The sequence below is a fragment of the Oryza brachyantha genome, chromosome 12, assembly GCF_000231095.2.
Source record: "Oryza brachyantha chromosome 12, ObraRS2, whole genome shotgun sequence".
Classification (NCBI taxonomy): Eukaryota; Viridiplantae; Streptophyta; class Magnoliopsida; order Poales; family Poaceae; genus Oryza; species Oryza brachyantha.
In genome coordinates this window covers 2,929,205-2,955,710 of record NC_023174.2, presented here as the reverse complement: position 1 = coordinate 2,955,710, position 26,506 = coordinate 2,929,205, and the positions used below count along the sequence as shown (strand labels likewise).

Below are 26,506 nucleotides of genomic sequence, written 5' to 3'. Positions count from 1 at the left end.
TGGGACGACTAGTACTAAGCCTTGAAATTTGCAGCATTTCGTCACTTGACTCAATCCTGCATAATTAATGCATCAGTAGCAATAGGACAACGATATTTGGTTTACCACTTATTTATATGGAATTAGCCCAAAATTGCATATTTGTAAAAGAAGTTAAGGAAATGCTTACCTTTTACAAATTTGAACCAACTACCTTAACCTCACGCAAGCAATACACGCTGGGACTTGAGAAGGAAAATAACCAAACAACCTTTTTTTTAAAAAAAATTAATGTCCCGCCTCCCTATGAAAGAAACCAAATTCAAGACAAAATTAACAAAAACACAATAAAAAATTTTAAAAAAATTGTACCACATCTCATAAAACTGCACATTGCTCAACCATGAGTAAAACCATTAATTTCAGTCAATTAAACCCATTATGTATGTTCTTGGTAGATGGCCGATGAAACCACGCTTATGATAATTACTTGAGGATGAAAACGAAAGAATATAACAAAGAAAGTATTGTTTTTTTAGAAAAGAAAACTACAGACTACAACTTAAGAGTTTGGAAACCATGTCTACAATCGGTATGGGCATAAAAATTGCAAACCGAAATGATCAGAACTGACATCACGGATAGTGAAAAGATTGAATTAGGTTCGGTCAGAACTGACATCGCGGACAGTGAAAAGACTGAATTAGGTTCAGACTCTCGATCGATTGAAAACACTTGCATCATCATTATATTATATTTATAAGCTAAAATTTTAAATTTTAACATTAAATTTCAAGTTAATTTAAGCATTTACTTTTACGTTGCAAAGAAAACATATAAAAATTTTATTCTATAATTATTGTCTAATCGTGAATATGAGGTTTTGCTTTTTCACCTATAAAGACAAACGATGAACATGTGAACTAAGGATAGAATCCCAGATACAGCCTCCAACGCACTCGGTCTGACAACAGTAAACCCTGTTATTCACATCCCTGCTCCCTAGACAGTCAATTGCCACACTGTTCTTCACTTCCTTGGATCTTTTTTTACTTTTATGTTATAAAATTGTTGAATATTTATGTGATTTGTTTCTATAAAGAAAATTACTACATATTTTCAGGCATGATTTAGACCGAGATTGAAATGCTTGGTCTTCCCTTTTTCTCACGAGTGAAATTCAGTCTTATATTTCTAGTGATAAAAATTTAATTCGAGACCGGAGATTGACAGTCTAACCGAATGCCCACACCTACATGCAATCATCCGTGCTCCCGTTAGTAAGCATTTCTCACGTGTGTTTTCAAGCACCAGCGAGTCAAGTCAACGATTAATGTCTCGCTTTATGTTTTTATTTAACACCGTTAACTTTTACTTTTATTTTTATGTTTACGTTTATTATTTGTCTTATTAAAAATATATAATTATTAAATATTTTTTTTATAATTTAATTTATTATTATTGGAACTTTAAGTATTAATTATAATTTTGCATATTTCAATAACATTTTCGAATAAGACGAATGATCAAAATTATATCCAAAAGTCAACAAACCATAGAGGGAGTAGAAGATATTTTGATCCAAAATATAAACTTACAACCGCTGTATAATTACAGTACAAACATAAAAAAATTACAAATTGTCAAAAAATAAATGAAATTGACCCAAAAAAGTCTCGCGAGTCTCAATTATGAATACGTACGCAGCGTAACCACCCCCTCCTCTATATAAATCACCATCTCATCTCCGTCGCTTCCACCGCCGCGCCGGCGACGACTCCGGCGAGCCCTCCCCTCCCGCCTCCGGCCGTGGAAACCCCCTCCGCCGCGGCCACGGGTAACGGGGGGAGCTCCCGCGCCGGCGGCGGCCTCCGCGGCAGGGCGAAGGCCGCCGCCCGCGTCGCCGGCGCCGTCTCTCGCCGCGGGTCGCAGTCGTCTTCGTCGCGTGCCCCGGCGGAGGTCGTCGCCGCAGGCCCGCCTGCGCGGGCGCTGACGCCCGAGCAGGTCGGGCTGTGCAGGGAGGCGCTCGCGCACTTCGAGGGGAAGTGCGCCCGGCCGGGCGAGGTGTCCGACGAGTTCTCGAGGCTGCCGGTAGGGGTGTTCTTGCGATTCCGCAGCTAAATATGATGCATATTTGTTTTTGGCTTGTCTGTTCGTAATTTCTATGTTGCCTTTCGTGTTAAGTTAGTATAATTTTGCAGTTAGGTTTGAAAATTACTGAGAATTTTAGTGACAGAGAGTTAGAGACTCTGACATGAAGTGGCTTTCTGATTGAAGTGAAGAGTTGCAATGGTGTGTAGTAATTAATTTGGGTCTGTGCCTTATCTTCAGATGATTTGTTTATTAGTGAATTTAGTTAGGCATTGCTTTGAAGTGAAGCACTTTGATTGGCGTTGCTTTCAACTGAAGAATTGGGATGGGATGGGATGGGATGTGATAGTGTGTGTTCTTTCTAGTGCAAGGTAGAGTTTGATCTACCATGTTGTAGTTTTATTTGCCGATTCTGGATTTAAGTGTCTTAAAATTTCTCCCATTGATCTATTACTAGATATAAACTCAATCATATCTTCTAATATATCTTGTACTAGTATCAATCATATCTTCTAATATCTATTGTACCAGTATCCAACCAATTTCCCATAGTTGTCATTGGAAATGTTGTTGGATATAATTAGAAGGAACATCCCTGTGATTTTGTAAGATGGCATCGCGACCAATTGGCCATATCAACTGCCGCAAGATATGATGGATGGGATGTTCTTTCCTTATTTATGCCTTCTCTGTACAAGAGTATACAGGGGGTAATTGTTTGGCTTTTCTAGGGAAACGATATATTTTCAAACTAAAAATAATTTATGAATAAATTTTTTATATACATGTTCATAGCGAGCTAAAAGCCAAAGTTAAAAAATAAACTACGAAGAAAAAACCTCAAAATCAACTTCAAACTTAAAGTTGAAAATTTAAATTTTGGCTTATGAGCATAAGTAGAAGCGAAAAGATGGGAGTGTATGAATTCGGCGTTCCACGACTCACCACTACTGCATGAAGATCTATATTGTTCAAATATAATTGCTACTGGATTAGCTGTTAATAAAGAAATTAGTTACAATTAGAACTCATGGGGTTAGTTTATTTTCACAACTCTATTAATACTCGTTCTGGCAAAAAATATTCCTTCTTAAAATTATCTTGCAAAAGATTGCATTTCATTTCTATTGAATGGTATTTTTCTCCTCAGTTGATATCTTATCAATTATTAATATTTTGAATTACCATGAGAACAGTACTGTCATGTCGTTTCATTTATCTTGGTCATTTCTTCAGGACATGAGAAACGAGCTGTTGAAAGGTTCTAATGCAGCACGTGATGATGCAAACAGGGGAAAAAACCGCTATTTCGATGTCGTACCATGTGAGATTTTTTTGCCTTTATCTGTAATTATGGTGATTATATTGGTTCCCAAACGGCAGTGCCTCATTGAAGCATTTTATGAACTTGATTAAGGTTTGATCACTTTCTTGTCTTTAGTTGATACTACCAGGGTAAGGCTAAAACAGTCAACAAGCAACCAGAGTTCAAGAAATGATTACATCAATGCAAGCTTCATAAATGTATTTATAGCGCTGTTCCTTTTCCCTTTCTGAATCATGTCTGGGACAATTGAGCATCTTAAGACATAGTTTATGAAAATTACAGGTCACCGAGGACAACAGAGTTGCAAAATTTATTTCCACTCAAGGTCCACTAGTCCAGACATTTGAGGATTTCTGGGAAATGGTCTATGAATATCAGTGTCCTGCTATTGTTATGCTCACACAATTCGCCAGTCTTAAGGTGCTTAGTTACATTAAACACTCTCCTCAGCCTATGTTGTATTGAATTGACATTCAAGTGAGATCCTGCTTAGCTGTTAATACTTATATGCATAATATTACATACACATGTGAGCCAGTCATAATAACAGTATGAATAGCTGAATTTATCTCATAAGAGTAACAAAAATGCTTGATGTTGATTTCACAACATAAAAATATAACTTGAGAGGTACACGAATCAATCATATAAGCTAAACAGCATCATTGTATGAAATTCCTTTGGGAGAAAACAATAGGTATCACTCTTGAGGATATAATATAAAAATATTTTAAAAATAAAAGTAGATCTTAGTTTGGCTGGATCCAAATGCACCTGTATAAATGTAAAGCCCCCATCTCCTCTCTTATGCTTATGCTTATAAGCCAAAATTTGAATTTTAAAACATAAATTTGGAGTTGATTTTGCGGTTTTCTCATCGTAGTTTATTTTTTAGTCTTTGTTTTTAGATCGCTAATAACACATATATAAAAGTTTTGCCCATAATTTATTATTTAATTGTTAATAAGACGCTTCGCTTATGCTTATAAAAAACAAAAATATTGTTCCGTAAGGTCTTATAAACTCCCCTCTTGCAAGTATTAAACTTTGAGTGAAAGAGTACTCCTTAACACCTTGGAAGGAGAGAAGGGGAACAACAACTGTATAATGGCTATGGCTAGTAAGGATCCCACTTAGAACTAATATCAATCAGTATTTTTGATGTGCCTACTTCAGTTGATTGAGCAGCACCCAATGGATTCCTTGTCGCCCCTGGCCCAATCTTGTCCCCCCTGCTGGACGGTATCAGTTAGGGTGCTGAGGGGTTGTGTTACTAGAGATGGCAACTGGCAAGTAGTGGTTGCCATGGGAATGGGATGAGGAGGACAACACTAGCTGCCAACCCCTGCTTGCACTTCATTTTTTCCAATTGCAATTTCATCTTTCTAAGCTAAAATTTGATGGCCTATCTCTACAATTTGACTTTACGGTGGAACATATCTAGTTTGTCCTAACATAACAGGTAATGATAATGTACTAACAACCATTTTTCATGCAGTACGTACTGAAATTTACATTAAGATCCATTGCCTTTATCTGTGCTATAGATGCAGTTTTAATCATTTAAATTTCCCTTGGTAAATTACCGCTAAATGATGTTATATGTGGCAGTGTGATGAGTATCTTCCGTTGACTGACCAATGCAAAGCGTATGGAAACTATAATGTTAAGATTACAAATGCCAAAAGAGATAGGCATCGGTTATGGTTGCGCGATGTGACGGTGCAGTGCAACAAGGTAAATATGTATGCTTTTGTTTTATTGTTCCTCTTACAGGAAAACATGCCATGCATAAAATGGAAAACACAATAATGTTTTTTTCATGAACTTAAAGTAAGTTTCACCTATCCTAGTCATCTCAATAGTACATAATCTAGTTATCCTAGTCATCTCAATAGTACACATAATCTAGTTATGGCTTTGTTGTTTTCTCACCAATAAACTGACATAACCCGTGGAACCCAATCCAGCTAATCTGTGAAATCCCCAGCTTGTTCAAATATAGCACAAAACTGACTTAACCCATGTAAAGTGTTAATCTGTTAGAAGGTTCGGGTAAGCTATGTACCCAGCCAACCTAACCCTGCGTTTGTACAAGTACTTTCAAGTTATTTTTCTTCAGTCCTGCTGTGCTGTCACTCATTTGCAATAATCATGACATATTCTGCATTGACCACTACCAGTACTTCTGGTAATTTGGAAGAATTTTTGTGTTAAAGTTATAATTGACCGCTGGTTTTCATAATGTAGTCAAGCAAGGTTCATTCTGTACGCCATATAGAATATCCTGATTGGCCTGATCATGGAGTTCCAACCAATACTGATGCTGTAAGGCAAATTCGAAAATGGATACAAAACACTCCAACTGAGCATCCTATAGTTGCACACTGCAGGTTTGCTTCTACTTGATATAAAAGGCTACCCTGTGTACATTTTTATTCTCTTTAACTTTGTTTTCATCTTTTTTTGCAGTGCAGGCATTGGAAGAACTGGTGCTTACATCATCATCCATAGTACAATTGAGAGAGTTCTCCTGGGTGACAAAAGCTCATATAATCTTGACGAAACTGTCAAACATTTGAGAACCCAACGAGTTGGAATGGTCCAAACTGAGGTACACTGTTTTTCTTTTGGTCCTATCACTGCTCCCTTTGAAAGCATACAAGGTCAAGGTGACAAGTCCAGTGCAATCTGAGAACATCAGTGTAGCAGACTTAACCCTTGGTGACAAAATTTCCTTGCACATTACGGAATACCTAATGAAATTGTAGGAAAAACTTTTTTTATTTTCGCAATGCAGGTGATAATAAACTTATGTCAACCATTGATTATTTGGCATTTGATATTAGTAGGATCTGTGAGAACTGAGTGGTGCAGTTTGTTTTCATATGTACAACTATTTGGACGTTCTAATTGTACATCTGCTTTTCAGCAACAATACATGTTCTGCTATCGTGCAATTGCTGATGAGCTGAAAGATCTTTTGAGGTCGAACCACTGAGGTAGGTTGCACGATGCGTACGCAATATCACTGCATAAACCGTTGGCTAAACTATAATTCTTATTGCCTTAATTTATATTATCTTGCAGGAATAACTGGCTGTCCGTTTGTTGCTCCTGAATGAATGCCGGATTCGTGCACAGCATTTATGCCTTGAAGGAATCGTTTGAAGCTTGAAATTTTTTGTTCTGTGCATAATTACTTCTCAATAGATTGATGCCTCAGTACCACCACACCTTCATTTCAACATGATCTCTACTATTGTTGTTATTGCTGCTCCCATCGAACAATGAGAGTTATTAGTAGGTTTAGAACTTTCGGTGGCACCGTGCCTGTACTTAAATATACAGTGAAGAATGGTTCACTGCTTGGTCTTAAACAGAATCATGTACCTAATTTCTCTACCTCGTGGACTGAATAGGTATATAAGAGCATTCCAAATATATATTTAGCCACTCCCTATCTTTTTTGGCCACTCAAATTTATTTTTTATTCAAACGATCTCTCCATTTATCCTCTCTGTTCTAATCTAAGTCACCCCATCTGTCAGCTTTTTTTTTCTCTCCCTCTCTCTCTTTCTTTTTTCACTTTCTTTCTCTTTCCTCTTCCTCCTCCCACCGGTGAGGCAGGCGGCGGCACAGGGAGCACCGGGGCAGCGGCGCGGCGCTGGAGGGCGGAGGAGTGGGAGGCGGCGCGGGGAGGCGGAAGGAGGCGGCGCGGGGAAGGGCGCGGCGGCGGCCTCCCAGCGGCGGCGGCTGCTCGGCGACGAAGGGCAGTGCGCCGCGGGGCGACGCGGCCAGCCGCGAGGAGGCCGAAGGCGGCGCAGCTAGGCCGAGGGGGAGGCGCGCACGGCCCCGGCGCGGGCGGCGCGGCTCGACGCGGGGAGGGGCCGGCGGTGGCGACGGCTGCCCGGATGCCGCGGCAGCGACGGCCGCCACGGATCGGGCGATGACGGCGGCCGCTCGGCGACGGCAGCTTCTTGGCAGCGTCAGCGACGGCGACTTGCTCGGCGACGGCGGCTGCTCGGCGGCGTCGGCGACCTGCTCGGCGACGACCTGTTGCCTGCTGGATCTGGCGGTCTGGGAGGCTAGGACTGGGTAGACCGGTGGGCCATATGTGGGTTCCACGTTTGGCAAGTGGAGTAGACTGGTCAAATTTGGCGAGTGAGAGGAGGCATTTGGCCATCGGATAGTTTGGAGAGTGGGATGAAGAGGCTGTTGGGATGTGATTTGTGCTCAAAATTGCTAAATTTTGGTTTGGGGAGGGAAAGGGGGAGTCCTTAGAGAAGGGGGTGTTTAGTTGTGAAATGAAAATTTTTACGTGTCACATCAGACGTTTGATCGGATGTTGGAAGGGGTTTTCAGACAAGAATGAAAAAACGAATTTCATGGCTGGCATGGAAACCGCGAGACGAATCTTTTGAGCCTAATTAATCCGTCATTAGCGTATGTGGGTTACTATAGCACTTATGGTTAATTATATACTAATTCGGCTCAAAAGATTCGTATAACGATTTCTCACATAACTGTGCAATTAGTTTTTCGATTTATTTATGTTTAATCCTCTATTTAGGTGTCAAAAAATTTGATGTGATGTTTTTGGATGAAAATTTTTGAAAACTAAATAGGGCCTAACTAACTGGTCAAGTTACCCCGCATAGTAGATGAATATTGCAATTTCAAGTAATATCTCTTACAAGAATTGATTGAGGTACTCTCTGTCTGGAGAAAAAATCAACTCTTGAAATGCATTTATTAGACAAACAATTATCTCTAAAAGTTGATTCTTTTGGGATAGAGGGTGTATACATTAAGTCAAGCTATCAAAGTAACTTTCTTATTTTTTTACTCCGTTCCAATTATTGTATATTGGTAAATTCTATCGTACATTGTCGTGACTTCATAGTTTTAACTCGTAGACACGATAAAAAGCTAATTTGAGAAAGGCTTAAAATATGATTATTTGTTGCTGGACATTACTTCCGTTGGAATATTCATTTCCAACTCTGTTTCTCCCTATCTCTTTAGCAATCCGCAGTGTGCAACATGACATGTTCATTTCCTCCTGTCTGAGTGCTCTCCCTGTATGGAACTATATCGGATACGATCGGTATAGCAACATAAAATGGTATATTTGTAATGAAAAATAATATGAATGAAACTTTTATATATGTTCTTAACGACGATCTAAAAGAAAATGTAAAAAACAAACTATGATAAAAATACGGAAATCAACTCTAAACTTTTAACAAATATAAAATTAATATTTTAAATTTTAGCCTAGAAGTACAAACAATGAGGCTGATTATCTTTTCGACTGCTTTGATGCGGGAACTGCATCCATTGTCGCCTCCCCTGCCTCTCCCATGACATTGCTAGATCGTCACCAATCTCGAAGAGCACAGTGATGGTAAGTAATTCTAACCTTTTGCACCGTTCCTCTTTCGATAAATATTCTAAGGGAAATTTTGTTATAGGACATCCTGATTTTGTGATTTTAGTCGTAGGAGACCGTATGTAGTGACTTTTAGGGAATATATTTTTAAAAGTTAGATATTTACTAGTGGACACCACACCCATCAAACTAATAATTTCTGGTTAAAGAGAAAAGAGAAATCACGTGAAATGTCAAAAATACCTCTCGACGGTTACAACAACCATGGCTTGTGGAGGCAATGAGATGCGGTGCCGACCAAGCTATGGGGAAGGAGGGGATAGTGGGTTCAGGGGTATTTCTAACATTTCACGTGATTTCTCCCTACACTTGAACCATAAATTATTATTTTAATAGATACAGTGTCTGTCAGCAAATATTTAACTTTTAATAGTGTATTTCTCTAAAAGTCACTCCGTGCGGTTTCATACCAATACAGGTAAAATCGCGAAGTCAGGATATTCTGTAGCAAAATTTTCCATATTCTAGTGGATACGATGTTCACCAACAATTGACTATATTTTGAGAGTGTTTTGCCTTAAAACCTAGCTTTCCTTGTGTTCAGTAGCTAAACCACACAGCTACTATGTCCAATAGGTAGTCTATTGAATGCATTTATACGTGGAAGCCAAACCATTGAATGCCTTATACATTTTTCCTAGTAGGAATAATAGCTAGATAGCTAAAGCATGATAACTGCTATTAAATTAATATATAATTTATATATGTATCTAGATTTATTAGCACATACTCCCTTCATCCCTAAATGTTTGACACCATTAACTTTTCTATACATGTTTGACCGTTTGTCTTATTCAAAAAATTTACTTAATTATTAATTATTTTTATATCATTTCGTGTATTGTTAAATATATTTTATGCATATATATAGCTTTATATATTTGATAAATTTTTTTGAATAAGACAAATGATCAAACGCATATAAAAAAAATCAACGGCGTTAAATATTTAGTGACGGAGTTATATATAAATTTAAAGTAAGAGCCAGAAGTGTTAGGAATCAGTTAGCAACATGCTTTACATGATCATGAAAAGCTGCGACTTTTGTCCTTTGGGTGATGCAAACTAGTGAATGAAAGCATCACGGATTCTTTTTTGCATGCCCTGTAATTTTGTTTTAAGATAAAGGAAGTTTTTTTAATTGATCTCAATCAATTACAGTAAAGTGATACAAATGCACTGAGAATATAAAAGGAAGAATTACCCCTAGGTACCGCGGTCGGCTGAATTACCCCCATAAACCCGAAAACCAGACATCGTTTACTCTGAAGTTTTAATACTAGACAAATTACCCCCTTCGACACAATCCAAAGCGGTTTTGTCATACGTGACGTACATATGGCAGTCCAGTCAGCATTTTCTTTTTTAATAGTGGGGCCCACATATCATAATCCTTCCTCTCCCCCTCTCTCGCGAATGGGACGAGGACGGTCGTGAGCGACGGTGCAGACGAAGACGCACCTCACAAACGCAGGCGATGGCACAGACGTAGGCGAACACGCAGCGGCGGAGGCCGAGGGTGAGGGCCGCGCGCTGGAGGAGGTCGACCAACGAGGTGGCGAAGTGGGGGCGGAGAAGGAGGCAGTGGGAGATTGGAGCAGCGGCGCCCCGCTCCTCATCCCCGCGCGCCCCCCACGCGGCGCTGGCCATCCGCATGCTGCCCCCCGCGCGTCGCACTGCACTGTTGCTGCCACCTCCCATTGCCGGCGCCACCGTAGCCCTGCCGGCTGTCGCCACCTCCGCACGCCGTAGACGCCCCACGGCTGCCACGATCCACCATTTCCCCGCCGCGCCACGGGCCGCCCCCCAGTTGCCGGCGCCTCTGCGCGCCGCTGCTGCCTCCTCGTCGCGAGCCATCGCCGCGCCACAAATGCCCCACGGTCGCCGCGAGACTCCCCCACGGTCGCCGCGAGACTCCCCCACAAGCCGGCCGACGCGCCCGCCCGCACCGGCCGTCGCCGCACACGCCCCACGGTTATCCGCACACCGCTCCCGTTCCCGCGTCCGTCGGCCCGCCACCCCCGCGCGGCGCCAGCCGTCCACACGCCCTTGTCCTCCCGCCCACTGCCCGCACGGCCTCCGCCCTCGCTCGCCTACCCATCGTGCTCGCCGACATCGTGCTCGCCGACAGCCGACGCCCTCGCCCTGTTTCTCCGATAGAAAGGGAGAAGGAGATAGGGGGAGGATCATGACATGTGGGCCCCACCATTAAAAGAAGAAAATGCTGAGTGTACTGCCACGTGTACGCCACGTATGACAAAAGCGCTTTGGATTGTGTCGAGGGGGTAATTTGCCCAGTATTAAAAGTTCAAGCTAAACGATGCCTGGTTTTCGGGTTTAGGGGGTAATTCGGTCGACCGCGATACTTCAGGGTGGTAATTCGTACTTTTTTTCTAAAAAAATACAGTCAAATATGCATGTTAGTACACAATTTGCTTGTAGTTCTGCATGAGTTTTTGTAGAAATTAAGGAGTATGCCGACCTTGTCAAATAAGGTGAGAAGCTGGTTACATAAAGCATGAGCAAGGAAGATTCTAGGTAAATTAACCTCTTCATAGCTAAGAAATACATTCAAATATGCATGCTAGTACACAATTTGCTTGTAGTCCTGCATGAGTTTTTGTAGAAATTAAGGAGTATGCCGACCTTGTCAAATAAGGCGAGAAGCTGGTTACGTAAATTAGCATGAGCAAGGAAGATTCTAGGTAGAGCATACTAATCGGAGGTTAGACTATACTAATCGCATTGATGCTGTGGTCTGAATCTGAGAATGGTTTGCGTCCAAATAACAAAAAAGTACACAATGGTTTGAATCTGAATGGTGCATCGTTTTCACTGACATCACTGATAATTGAAACCACTTTCCACTGCTGACCTAAGAGCAGTTACAATACTAGGCTATTAGATTAATTACTATAGATGATTTTAAGGAGGTAAGAGAGGAGAGAGAAGAGCAGCGAGCTATAGATTTATAGTCAGCTGCAGCACGGGCTCTAAGAAGTCACGTGTGTATGACAGGTGGGACAAGGTAGCATAAGTTTTATAGGTAACTATATATGAATTGACTATTAGATTAACTATAGATGATTTGGAGCTAGCAGTTGGCTATATTATTAAACTTGCTTTAATGCTGGTAGAAATGAGGAATCAGATACCAACATGCTTTAAATGATCATGAAAGGCTTCAATTTTGGTTATCATCTTTTGGATGATTTAAACATCTTTACTAAAAATCAGCACTGTTTATTTTCTGCATGCATTGTACGACTTTCTTTCCTGTGGTCCTCCATGACTCCTGTAGAAATTTAAGAGCATGCCAGTGTTGCCAAGAAATGTATAACAATCTGGTCACTTACAGCATGAGCAAGAAAGAAGCTAGGTAGAATATACTAATCACATTGATGATGTTGTCGGGGATAGGGGTGGTAACGGGCGTAACCATTATGCCTATAAAATTTAAGGCATGAGTCTAAAACGGGTTGAAAATAAAATTATATAGTGTTTTGAGCTAAAAATTTTAAAAATTAAATAGGGTTGTGAAATAACCCAAGAACCTTAGTTCATTACTACTCCTATCTGGGGATGGTTTGCATCCAAATACCCAAAAATTAAGTACACAATGTCTAAAGTATTATCCTGTTAAGAGAGAATTCTTCATCTCAATTTTTCTTCTAATCAATGACAGACGCTTCCTATTTGGCCCAAACTTGAACAGAGAGGTCCTACCGCAGGGTGCGAAGCCAAACAGATTACAAGTCTTCCACTCAGACATATCGACCGTTATGTACAGTAATACAATTAATTATATTAGTGCGGAAACATGATGCCCCCAAGAGAATTTTTTATTTCTTTACACATTCTCATTTTTTTCTAGATTTTTTTTTGTATTTTACACATTAGTTTTTATTTATTTTCTTACTCTTTCTTATTTTTTTTTGTTTTTCTACACAATCTCAAATTTATTTATTTTTGTGTTTTCTCTACACAGAATAATTATTTGTGTCGACACTTTTTTTTATTCTTCAACATGTTCTCATTTTTGTGCATTTTTCTACACAATCTGAATTTTTTTTCATGTTTTTTCTACGCATTCTCAAATTTATTTGCGTCCACTAATGAGGGGTAAGTACGAATGAAAAGAAAACATAGAGTCTTTTCTAAAATTAATCATGCATGACTAAAATTAAGGAAAATAAATCTAGCATAATTATTAATAGTTTTGCATGCCAATTTTAATTCCTAAATTTAAGTCCATGCAATTAAAATATATATGTTTCAAATATATGAGTTCTTCAACATTTGTACCGCAGTTTTAAATCACAAGTCATTTATTTTTTGCATGATCCTCAAAATTGAGTTGTTATCAAATTTAAAATTTTAACATTTTAGCATTAAGTTTTATGATAGTTTTTAAATATGATTTGGAAAGACGATGGATAATTTTTTTATAAATAATTTTTGCAATTCATAATTTAAATTTGAAAAGACAGTATATGACATCTTGTTAATATATAGTTAACATGCATATCCAAAATGATGTTTTAATGGCATGTAAAATATTTTCTTATTTTATGATCTTACTACCAAGGAGGTAAGATAACTAGCAACCACTGGATGAAGGCATAATGAATGGTCTAAAATAAATTTAGAGTACATTGAAAAGAAGTCCATATTATATATATATATATATATATATATATATATATATGTACATATCAGTGCTTGATATAGAGGTTGTACTCGACGGTGGCGTTGCCGGTCTTCATGTCGAGGGTGTGCCTCGCCTGAACACCGGTGTCGCCGCCGACGGCCATCTCGCGGACGGCAGAGAAGACCTCGTTGCGGCTAGTGGCAAGATAACACGGTCATACTAGTATCGGTGGCATGGCAAGTCTAAGCACTAATGTCCCTCCGGTCTATGCACACTAATCTTTTGTCGCCGCAACCGATCTTTCTGGTACATTCCTATCGGTCTAAGCACCAATATCCCATCGGTGTAACCCCGAAACCAAGAGAACACAAATCAAATAACTCTTAAAACTAAATCGACTTTACTGCTATTTATGTTTACAAAGTGCAACAACATCACTTCTCTTACAAAATTCGAATAAACTTGAAACCCTAACTTTTCTTAGAAATCTACTCCCACAAAAATCGATATCGAGAGGCTCCACCCCTTTTCTATTTATACCTACAGTTAGACATCCTAAAGCCGCTTATCCAACTATGTACACACTACACACAGTCCTAATTACCCATGGAACCTTTCCATACACGAAACCAACTTATCCAATCACTATAAAAACTTCATTAGTTTTCCAAATTTGAACTGCTTCCAAATTTAACTACTCATCCCATAAGCCAGAATCTCACATCGCCTGCCGCATGGAATATTAATCACTACGTGCATTGTTTTAGTCTAATAACCATCGTGCATGGTACCATGACCATTTGGATCCCAAGTTAACTCCAATCCATCACTGCTAATCCTTACGATGCATTAAGACATATCTACACACGAATCAAACAGAAAGCCATAGCCGAGTACAAGTTTCTTCCTGACTTGACTCAATGTTAGGGCACAACGGTATTACACACGTAAAGAAATAATCTAGAAGTCATAATCATGAGTATCCAAAAATACAATGCAAAAATGACTCAAACAGAAATCTGCCGGTCAAAAATCAAAACCAATTATCTCACCTACCAATTCTTCATCATGAATTAATAATTAAAATACACTTTGATTTTACATTATTTTGTTTTTTACATATCCATTAACTGGATAAGATGAAACGGAAAGAATGAATGCATAGAGGAAAAAAATAATCAGGGTTGATATTTTTCCTTTCTACAAAACTTGCATGCTCACGACCTTAAAGAAGAAGGCATCCACTAACGAAACTTGCATGTTCAAATAGAAATACATGCATTGTGCTTTAGCCACTTTATACATTTAATCAACACTAACAAATTGTGAATTTAGTTGCAGTTAAAAAATATGTCCATTAAGTTCAAAGTATTTTGTAAATATGTACCATTTTAATATTAGAATTTCAATATATTATATAAACTACCATCAGAAAAGACTCTGAAACCATCTTCAAAACTATGTGTTAAAATCCAAAATTTTAAAGCGTCTTACAAGCTTAACAACAAACGACAAGAATATTAAATATTAATGTGTTGTTTAATTAGTAAATATTAATGTTGATGGAGAAATTATTCCAAACCATCGTGTCCTATATACTTTCTCCGTATTTTAATAAATAATGCCGATAACTTTTAACACACATTTGACCATTTGTCTTATTAAAAACTTATTTATTTTTAAGTTAGATTTACTACTAAATATATTTTAATTATAACTTATATTTGTATATTTGCATAATTTGTTGAATAAAACAAATGATCGAACATATGTGTCAAAAATCAATAGCATTATCTGTTAAGGGAAGGTATTTTTATCACTCGGACATGTATCCACGTCTCTCTTGTTGTCATCTAAATAACAACAGAAATTTTTAAAAAATTAACGAGATAGATTAAAATAAAATATATCACTTTATAAATATGCAAGTTCAAATTTAACTCGTACTGAGTGTAACAAAAATAACAAATTTACTTTAAATGTGTGTATACTGGTTTCAGTTTGATATTTTTTTATGGTTATAACATATAGGAATTGAAATTGAAGTTACATGTTTATGTTGTAATATATCTCATAATAAACCATCATATTATTTTATTTCAAATTTTAAAAACTATTTAAATAAAGTCTATCTCGATCAAAAATCGCATGGAGCGTTGTTGAAAATCCGGCCGTCTGGGTCTGCTGAGGAGGATGTAGGTTGCTCACTTGGCACAATCGGTCCATCTGTTGGTTGGGTTAGTAGCCGCTGGCGGGTGGTGTCTGTCCGGTTGGAACCTACTGGGTCACATTATCCCATCACAATACTTAAGGGACTGTTTAGATCGGGAGACTTTTTTCTAATAGGCCTTAGGATTTTTTTATAGTCCCTCCTTTTTGGAAAGAAGGACTAAAAGAGATTTATTATAGGGTACAAGTACTATTTTACCCCTGAGATCCTACCCTTGCCACCCCTCCCCACCGGCTCCCTGTCCACCGGCGCCGCCAGATCCACTAGCGGGCGGGGGCAGCCCTCGGCGGTGGCGGAGGCGGTGACTAATCGCGTCAGTGGAGACGACAGCAAATCACGTTGGCGGCGAGGCGGTCGGGATCCCGCTCGGCGCCGGTGGGCGGGGACCAAGGTTTGCAATTTCGGATTGAGATTTCTGAAATTTCAAAAATTTCGGTTCTATCGGTGTGGTCCGGTAGCAGTGAGTGCCGGGCAAAAATTTCGGTGAGAAAAGTTTGCAAAAATTTGCATTACACCCCTCTGTCCCTCTCAGGCTGGTCAAACAAAGCAATAGCCATCCAGATCGAGCTTTTTGGCAGGCGACGGCGGTGGTGGTTTCGTGCGCGCGTGCAGCGAGGGGAGGGCAAGGCGTCGGCGGCAGCAGATGCGGCAGCAAGGGGAGGGTAGAAGGCGGCGGCAGCACGGGGAGGAGGAGGATGCCGCGGCGGTGGCTATAGGGAGAGGGGGAGGATGCGGTGGCGGCGGCGGCAGCGGCTGCAGAAGGAGGGGAAGAAGGCTCCGGCCGGCGTCGGCGGCTCGGCAATGGGAGGGCAAGGCGGCGGCGGCGTCAGGGGGCGGCAGGGAGAGGGCTGGAAGGCGGAGCCGGCGGCTGCAGGGGTAGAGGAAGGCGGCGGTGCTGACGGATAGGGGAGGGGAAGGCAGTGACAACGGCGGCAGGGAAACACATCGGCGGTGGCGGCTCTTCCAGAGGTAGCATTTTCGGGTTTTTTTTGCAGAAATTTGGTGAATTTTCAAATTTGAATTTGAAAATTTTCGTTCGAAATTTCTGAAAAAATTTCGAAATTTCCGAAAAAATTTTGAAATTTCCGGTATTCAGAAATTTCGGTCCCCTCCAGTAGAAAATTATAAACCGAAAGTTAAAACCCTGGCGGGGATGGCCTCGGCGGCGACGCGCGTCGGCGGCGGCAAATCGCGTAGGTGGAGCGACGGCAAAGCGCGTCAGTGGCCAGGCGGTCGGGATCCTGCTTGGCGCCGGCGGGCAAGGACAGCCTCGGCAGCGATGTACGTTGGTAGCGGCGGAGGAGGCAAATCGCGTCGGTGAAGGCGGCGGCAAATTGCGTCGGCGGCCAAGCGGCCGGGATCCCGCTCGGCGCCGGCGGACGTCGTTGCGGGGGCGGACGCTGGCGGACGTCGTTGCGGGGGTGAACGCCGGCGGGCCGGCGGGTGGGCAGGCGGCAGAGGGGAGAGAAGAGGGGCAACACGTGGAAAGAGAGAGAAAAAATCCCTAAAAGCAATCCCTCCCTAGGGACTACTGATTTTTAAGGGAGTATAAAAAAAAGTCCCTAAAAAGTCCTTCTGTTTGGAAGAAGTGACTTTTTCCTAGAAGTCCTAGAACTTTTTTTTGGATCCAAACAGGGTCTAAGAAACCGATCAAGATGTTCATGACGCCATTAATTCTTGTTGTTTTTTTCCTTGGCTTAAGGTTAGCCATCAGATGGTGATTAGAGTTTCGTCTCAGGATGGACGAAAATATATCTTCTACTCGAATCTCAAAGCATATATGTTACTCTCCATTTTCTGTAGATAGAAATTCACTTTTTCTATTGATCAAATGTTTGAACTTTTGTTCTTATATCAAACACGCGCGTAATGCATGAGAGCTAGGAGGAGAGCGTGCATGGGCTTTTTGACTTGCATACACCTCTACATATTATTATCTAACAATACTGACTAGTTTCGATTGATGGAATTAAAAATTTCAAACATTTGATCAATAGGTGGATTGAATTGACCAAACGTTTGATTTTTTATTCTTCTGTCAAACACGAGTGCAATGCATGGGGCTCGAGGATAGCGTGCATGGGCCTTTTTGACTTGCGTGCACGTCTACAGATTATTATCTAACATCAGTGAGGGGATTTAATTGATGGAATTAAAATTTTCAAATATTTGATCAATAGGCGGATCCAAAGAAATTTAGTAATTCCGATAATACATATGTGTGGCCTTCCAGAGAGTTGATAACGCTCCGACACTCCTACACATACATATAGTTCTCACAAACTAACTTGCAAATGCTATATGCACTCCTTCTATTTTCTTTATTTGACACTATTAATTTATGTATATATATATATATATATATATATATATAACTATTCATTTTATTTGAAAAATTGATTTTAAAAATCCAGAGGCAGTAGTATACAAGAAATACAATGGTGAGCGATACAAGCTAGGGGTGGATCAGTGCTTGATGTAGAGGTTGTACTCGATGGTGGCGTCGCCGGCCTTCTTGTCGAAGGTGTGCGTCCTCGCCTGGGCGTAGCCTTGCGCCCACCTGAACACGCCGGTGCCGCCGACGATGGCCATCTCGCGGACGGCGGAAAGCACCTCGTTGCGGCCCATGATGGCGACGGTGCTGCCGTTGTACGTCCCGGACTGGAAGACGAAGTTCATGTTCATGAGCAGCGCCACCTTGTCCTTGCCGGCGCTGATGTAGGTGCCCTGCGCGCGGCCCACCGGCGCCGAGTTCTTCATGTCGGGGCCCTCCGTCAGCGGGTCGTCGATGACCATCACCACGCCAAAGAAGCTCGCCGACGAATTCGTCGTCGGCGCCTGCGCCACCTGCACCGCCGTCGGGTTCGTCCCGCTGACCACGTCGTGCCAGTACACCTTGATGTGCGTCGTCATCTCCGCACCCTCCGCTGCGCCGACCATGGCGAGGACGAGGACGAGGACGAGGACGACGAGCCGGGCGCGTCGTAGCACGGCGGCGGCGGCGGCGGCCATGGTTGGTTCTTGGGTGGGTTGGTGGTAGGTCGATCGATCGACGGCTGGCTGGCGACGTGCGGCGGGGAAGGTTGCTATTTATAGATGTTGGTTGGCTCGGAGCGAGCGAGCGAGCAAACGATCGGAGTGGAAGTGGTGGTATTAATTATTTTTAATTATTATATGAATTGGCTATTAGATTAGAGCTAGTAGTTGGCTATACTATTCAACTTGCTCTAAGTGTGTGAATGCTGGTTTCAGTTCGATATGCTTTTTTATGGTTATAACATTTAGGAGTTGAGTTTGAAGTTACTTGTTTATGTAGTAATATCTCATAATAAAACATCTTATTATTTAATTTCAAATTTTTAATAAGTATTTAAGTAAAGTTATCTCGGTGAAAATCTCACCGAGCTGTTGAAAATCCATATATCTGGATCTGCTGAGGATGTAGGTCGCTCGCTAACTTGGTAAAATCGGTCCATCCGTTGGTCGGAGTTTGGTGGCCACATAATCACATCACAATCCTAAGAAACCGATCAAAGACGCGCGTTCAGGCCCATTGTGATGAACCGGACCCGGCTTAATTAACTGTAGCTAGGGATAGTAATGCTTAAAGTTTTTTCGTATAAAATTTAATGGTTGGGTTTACGATAGAATTAGATGAAATTTTATAGTCGTTCGATTTATGTATGGTTGTGAAAAGACCAAGAGCATCTTTAATTAGCTGCACCAAACGTACGACACCATTAATTTGTAACGTAATGTATACTTGCTAGTATGTTCTAAAACAATACTACTCCTATATCACAGAAATAATTTGCTGACCAATCAAAAACTTAGAAATAGCTAGCATCCGAATCATTCGAAATTCAAAACTAATGAAGGAAAAGATTGGTTAGTGGTTGGTTGTTGAGAAAATGGTTGTTTACGTTTTGAAAAATAGGAAGAAACTAATGAAGGGAAGTATGTTTATAACATACTAAAATTTGGTTTTTTTCGCATGAGATATTGAAAAGCAACTCGCGGACGGATCAACGTGAGATGTCTCCTTCTGAAATGGTTGTTTAGAGTTTTGGAAAATATTTTAAATAACGTTTGCCAAATAAACATGAGCCTTCATTTGCATGTTGCATTTACACTTCTTTTCGTGGATCACTAAGTGCAAAGTACTGACGCCATTATTTTTTGTTGTTCTTTTTTTCTTCGCTTAAGGCCAGTTAGGTAGGACTGTACGAGATGGTGATTAGAGTTTCGTCTAGGGATGGACGAAAACATATCTGTTACTCGAATCTCAAGGCATATATGTGTTCATCTCTATTTTCTGTTGATATAAATTTAGTAATTCCGATAATACATGTGCATGGTCTCTAAGAGAGATATAACACTTTGACACTCCTACATACATATAGTTTCTACAAAGTAATTTCTAAATTTATATTTCGATATATGTTTGATCATTTATTTTATCCGAAGAATTTATAAAAAATCCGGAGAGAGTATATTATACTAGTAATACAATGGTGAGCGATACAAGGGGTGGATCAGTGCTTGATGTAGAGGTTGTACTCGACGGTGGCGTCGCCGGTCTTCATGTCGAGGGTGTGCGTCCTGGCCTGGGCGTAGCCCTGCGCCCACCTGAACACGCCGGTGCCGCCGACGATGGCCATCTCGCGGACGGCGGAGAAGACCTCGTTGCGGCCCATGATGGCGACGGTGCTGCCGTTGTAGCTGCCGGACTGGAAGACGAAGTTCATGTTCATGAGCAGCGCCACCTTGTCCTTGCCGGCGCTGATGTAGGTGCCCTGCGCGCGGCCCACCGGCGCCGAGCTGTTGATGTCGGGGCCCTCCGTCAGCGGGTCGTCGATGACCATCGCCACGCCAAAGTAGCCCTTGGTCGCCGCCTTCGCCACCTGCACCGCCGTCGGGTCCGCCCCGCTCACCACGTCGTGCCAGTACACCTTGATGTGCGTCGTCGGCGTCGTCGTCTCCGCACCCTCCGCTGCGCCGGCCACGACGAGGACGAGGACGACGAGCTGGACGCGTCGTATCACGGCGGCGGCGGCCATGGCTGCGGTGGCTGGTTCTTGGGCGGGTTGGCGGTCGATATCGATGGCATGCAATGGCTGGCGCGGCGGGGAAGGTTTGCTACTTACGTTGGTTGGTGATGGAAAAGATGCATGGCGTGTTAAGCGCGGTGGTGCGCGCATGGCGTGCTGTGGTGGTTGCTTTCGCTGAAATGTTTGGTCAGATGCCATGTGGAAGGAAGAAGATCAATGCTAGAAAAGCGGTGCAGATTAATTAATTTAGAGTGTTCCTACATATATCTAGAAGAAGTTGTTTTAGCTTTGAATGGAGCCATGGAGCATCATCCTTTTAGCTTATTCTCACGCTTATATTTTAAAATTTGAATTTTAAAATGTAATTATCGTAGTTTTTTTCCTACTATTTACTTTTACATAAAAGTTTACGCACAAATTAGTTACTATAAATAATTTTTCGTGAGTGAAAGTTATTGGGCTTTGAGTGCGTGAAGAAGTAGTGGAAGAAGATTATATAAAACAAGGTATTTTATTGGTAAATGATAAAGTATTAGCATTTGTAAACTCAAGAAATAGATTAATATGATTTAAAGGTATTTTTTGACATAATTTTATTTTGAAACATTTTGTTTAGCATTTTGGAAAATGTGCTTTTCCGAACAGAGTCTTAGTTGACTGCAAGTGGACCATAAGTTATAAGCTCTGAAAAATATGAAATACAGTTAAAATCATAATTGAATTGTTTCGTCATTATATATGGAATATCAGAATTTAACGATTAAAATATTTATATTTTCTGCAACAAGCTATATTCATTTTTTCTTCATTTGGGTTCATGTTTTAAAATTTAATGGACCACTATAATCATCCGATGTCTTATTTTAAATGTTTAATTGACACCAGTATTAATCATCTGAGGTCTTTCTTTAAAATTTTAATTGACATAGCTGTAGTTTAGATAAATATTTTAAAAAGAATTTAAACCTTACCTAACTACCACTACTACAGAACCGGTTATCTGTGACGTGCCTAAATCCATATTTGTGACAGACAATGGTCTGATCAGTGATTAGTGGTTACTTATAAGAAAAACATATCTTTGACGGGCCAAAGTCCGTCACCGATGGGCATCATCTTTAAAGGGCCAAAAGTAAAACTCGTCACCAAGATGCTCATAGCCCGTCACGAATGGCCTGTCACGGATAAGTGTCATCGGTGGCGGGAGCTGATTTTGGCCATTCACGGATAAGTTATGTCGGGTGTAAATTTTGGCCCGACACAGATGATATTTCATCGGTGACGGGCCAAACTGAATAGAGTCATCTACAACAGGCCTTATTTTGGCCAGTCACAAATAAGTGTGGGTGTGACAGGCTGTTAGGTTCCGTCACGGATGACCCATCAAATTTGATAGGTTCTGTAGTAGTGTACATGGAGATACACCGCATATCCGTATGAAACGTACTTGTAGCGAAATGCACATCACATGAGCGTTCCATCTGTCTTGATAATATGTTCCTACACCTGGATGAAAAACTCGAAACTCGGTAGCTCACGATTAGCCCAGCTCGGCTTGGCTTGTTATATTAACAAGCTGAGTCGAGTCAAGCTGAGCCAAACCAAGGTTTTAGCTTGTTAGCTATATCGAGCGAACTTGCAAGTAGCTCATGAGCCTAACAAGCCCGCAAAACTCGGCCCACATATGCACGCGATGCACAAACCCTAATCCCTCACTTTCTCTGTTGCCGCCCTGCACAATCGCAGGTCTCACGCCGTGTTGGCTATGTTATCGGTTGTGGCTGGCGGTTACTAGCCGAGCGATTGGTGTGGCGACTTTGGTTATTTTTGCGAATGGCTCATGAGCCAAATGAGCTAGCTCGAGCTTTTAACAAGCCAAGCCGCGCCTTTATTTTAGCTCGTTACTTGTAACAAGCTAGCTCATTATCCTATCAAGCAATAGCGAGTTGAGCTATATGTTCTTGACGTAGTAAGGATTTAAGGGGGTTATTGTTTGTTTTATTTAGAAATAATGTCTAACTACATATTTACAAATAAAAAATAATTTATTAATAAAACTTTCACAAATTATTGATCTAAAAGCCAATATTGATAAATAAATTACGATGAAAAACTCAAAATCTATTGCAAATTTACGTTAAGAATTTAAAATTTGGCTTATAAGCAAAAGCAAAAGTGAAAAGATGAGGCCGTATATAAAACACTGCAAGTAACATACACCGCAATTAGGAAAATCCAAACAGCTTATGTTTGTATGGTCATTAACATGGCAGCAGCTATAATATAGCACGTAGTTCCTCTCCGTCGGTGAATGTAGCTTTTTGAGAGATTAAAGTTGAGAGAACTAAGTGTAGTGATCTGTTAAGATGGAGAAGTAGATCGAAAATGAATGACATGTTGCTGTGGTTAGTTAAAATGAGGAGTTAGATGACGATGTTCTTATATTATTGGACAAAACTTAAACTTTTAGTCATGGCTGATTATATAATTTTGAGTCATAGGTAAACTCAGCATCATAGCCTATTTAGGCTAAATATTTTTACTTCTAACCTATATTGTACAATCATTTATATCATTTAAAATATAATTAAACCAAATATTAACTCTTAAAGTTAACTTGCAATATTGCCTTAGTTCTAAATTTCCATAAATAATGTTGACACTAAATTAACAACTAAAATAAAGAAAATGAATGAAAAAATAAACCAAATAAATAAAAAAAATTATGATTATTTTTTTATTTATATTCTTAGCGATTTAAAAAGCAATGTAAAAAATAAACTACAATAAGAACACCTTAAGATCAACTCTAATATTATGATTCAAAATTTAAATTTTTGCTACACAAAATAAGCCAATAAGTAAATGACAGAGGTACTGACCTTAACCAATATATTTCATCATCTATTAGATTTGTATGTTGACAAATTAATCATCTGCTTTTTCTAGAAGAGAATAGATGAAAAAAAAATCATACGACTATGAGCATATAAATATAAATTTGGCGGACCCCTCTAAGCTGGAACCCTAGATGGTCGCCCCTCGCCTAGTCCCTGTGCAGCCTTGCTCTTAGTCCTCATTCATCTTAAAGACTGATATAATTTATTAGTAACACACTAAACGAGGAATATGATTAGCACTTCTTCAATTTTATAACTTAAAAAGTCTTTTTTAGTATTACCTAGGTTCGTATAATTGCTAATAGATCAAAATATATATATTTATATACAAATTATATATTACTTAACGAATGAATGTACTCACGGCTGTAAAGTCTACTTTTTTATATAAAAAAGAGAGAGTATATATTAATTGAGTACTTTTTTTACGGCATTTCTTTTGTCTTTACGTTTGATCATTTGTTTTATTAAAAAATTTATGTAATTATTAATTATTTTGACGGTGATTTGATTCGTTACTAAATAAAATTTTAAGAAAGACTTATAATTTGTGTATTTGCGAAAAGAAAAAGATAAGATGAACCTGTGGTGATATAAGAGTTGACATCGTCATATAAAAAACCAAAAGAAAGTACTAATTGTTAAAAACATAAAATATATTCAATTTTCAAAAAGCAAACGGAAATCAAGAAGTAGCTAAACCAAATTAATTAGTAGCTGTTTAGAGCTGGGCCTTGGATGTAGGGATTAGTGGGGGGTGGGTGGGTGGGACCTGCAAATCTATCGGGTGGGCGGGGTTGGTGGCCCACACGCGACTTCCATATATGCGCCTGTCGGTCGGGTCGGCTGGATCTCAACACGGTAGCTAGCTGCAACAAAACGTACGCTAGCTACTGGCTGTGTGTGTACTACATAAAAAATTCTACAAGGATTCGTTGTTAGGTACTCTCTGTCTGGAAAAAATCAATCCCTGAAATGCATTTGTTAGACAAACAATTATCTAGTTTCATCTGTAAAAGTTAATTCTTTTGGGACATAGGGTATATACGTTAAGTCAAGCTATCAAAGTAACTTTCTTTTTGTTTACTCCGTTCCAATTATTGTATATTGGTAAATTCTATCGTACAACGTCGTCACTTCGTAGTTTTAACGCGTAGACATGATAAAAAGCTAATTTGAGAAAGGCTTAAAATGTGATTATTTGTTGCTGGACGTTACTTCCTTTAGAATACCCATTTCCAACTCTGTTTGTCCCTATCTCTTTGGCAATCCGCAGTGTGCAACATGACATGTTCTTTTCCTCCTGTCTGAGTGCTCTCCGTGTATGGAACTATATATCGGGTAGGATCGGTACAGCAACATTAAGACCATGTTCGATAGGGATTCTCATCATCGATTCCTTGTAGAATTAGCAAAATACAATCCAGACAGTTTGTTTGTGATTCTGATTCAAAGGTGAAACACGAGAAACGATTCTCTCAATTACATATGCCAAGTGAATATGAAAAAAAAAGAAATAAGTTTCCTACCTAAATCTAACCAATCAAATATAAAAATATCCCTATCTTAAAAAAATTATCACCAATGCCATCGATACACCCCCTCTTCCCACCGCCCTCTCCAGAATCAGATCGAATGGTTGCCCCGCCGCGTGAGGAAACTCGTCGCCTCCATGAACCAAAGACACGCCGCCGCCGTCCCGATGCCGACGCCGCCCCCGACGGATACGCCGACGCCGGTGCCGCTGACCAAAGACGCGCCCGCCGCCGGCCCAGACCGAAAAACCCGCCACCGCCCCAGACCGACGACGGCGCCTCTCCCGACCGTGGTCGTCCCCGACCTCGTCGTCGCCGCCGCCTCGGAGCGCCGCCATCCCGGACCTTCGCCGCCGCAGACAACCCGAACAAGCCGCCGCCTCTGACACTGCCTGGTGTGGTAGTTGGTGATTACACTAGTGATTACTTTTTTGCTGATTAGTGATTACACTAGTGAAGTTTAATGTTGTCAAATGATGTGTTGACTCGTCAGTAGTCGAAGCAACGATACAAGTATGGTGCTACTGCCAAACAAGACGATATTATAACATTAACAGTCCAGCATATAATAACAGCCAATTGATCTAGGATTGAAAATCAGTTTGGGGGCAAATATTTCCCAGGACTGGTAGACCGTAATCACTAATCAACCTGTTACAAACTTGCAATCAATGGCAGCTTACTTCTTTTCCTGTAAGCTCTGCAAGTTTACTTCTTTTCCTTTGCAAGTTTATCTTTGTGTTCCATGGATTGTAAATAATTATTGTATCAAAGCCTTTGCTATGCAATTTTACTTCTTTCCTATATAATCTTACTCTACCTGGTCATACAATAATTATATGCACTGTATTATTTTTTTTTGGAAAAATTCGGTCTATAGCACAGGTGGAGAGTCAAAATCACAAACTACCATAGAAAGCTCTCAGTTTTGGTTTTTACCACGGCAGCAGCAAGCTTAGGGTTTTGGCGGCAGCGTTTCACCGCCACTTCTTGCTAAACACCAAGGTAGCGAATCACAGTTGGAGTCTCACACATCGTTGCTGGTTTGGCACAACATATGATCGGTGAGTGCATCGCTTGGATTTCCTTGATCTACCTGATTCTTTTTTTTTCTGCACTGTATGTTTAGGTTTGGCTACTATATATGTGTGATTTGAATAACTGAAATTTAAAGATATGGTGGCTCCCCATGAAATCTCTGAAGGGTGAGTGTTCTCTGAAATTTGTTCTAGTGTTTGGTTTGTTTTTGCATTGGTTTGTCAATGACGATATATAGTTTAAAATTGA

General features: G+C 40.4%; 3 protein-coding genes across 3 annotated transcripts; 1 reads left to right on the top strand and 2 right to left on the bottom strand.

Annotated features, from left to right (window-relative positions):
• Positions 1-598: 598 nt before the first annotated feature.
• LOC102716833 (protein-tyrosine-phosphatase PTP1-like) lies at positions 599-7,639 on the top strand. Its single transcript, XM_006664323.3, has 10 exons — positions 599-646; positions 1,687-2,070; positions 3,307-3,394; positions 3,512-3,594; positions 3,680-3,817; positions 5,009-5,134; positions 5,648-5,790; positions 5,870-6,011; positions 6,330-6,399; positions 6,488-7,639. Exons 1-9 carry the CDS (start codon positions 599-601, stop codon positions 6,396-6,398), a joined length of 1,221 nt encoding a protein of 406 aa, XP_006664386.3. The 3' UTR covers position 6,399; positions 6,488-7,639.
• Positions 7,640-18,154: 10,515 nt separating this feature from the next.
• On the bottom strand, positions 18,155-18,773 carry LOC102716554 (dirigent protein 21-like). Its single transcript, XM_006664322.2, has one exon. The coding sequence runs from the start codon at positions 18,743-18,745 to the stop codon at positions 18,200-18,202; it is 546 nt and encodes a 181-aa protein (XP_006664385.2). The 5' UTR covers positions 18,746-18,773; the 3' UTR covers positions 18,155-18,199.
• Positions 18,774-20,003: 1,230 nt separating this feature from the next.
• On the bottom strand, positions 20,004-20,950 carry LOC102717112 (dirigent protein 22-like). Its single transcript, XM_006663800.3, has one exon. It carries the CDS (start codon positions 20,932-20,934, stop codon positions 20,269-20,271), a length of 666 nt encoding a protein of 221 aa, XP_006663863.3. The 5' UTR covers positions 20,935-20,950; the 3' UTR covers positions 20,004-20,268.
• Positions 20,951-26,506: the final 5,556 nt, after the last annotated feature.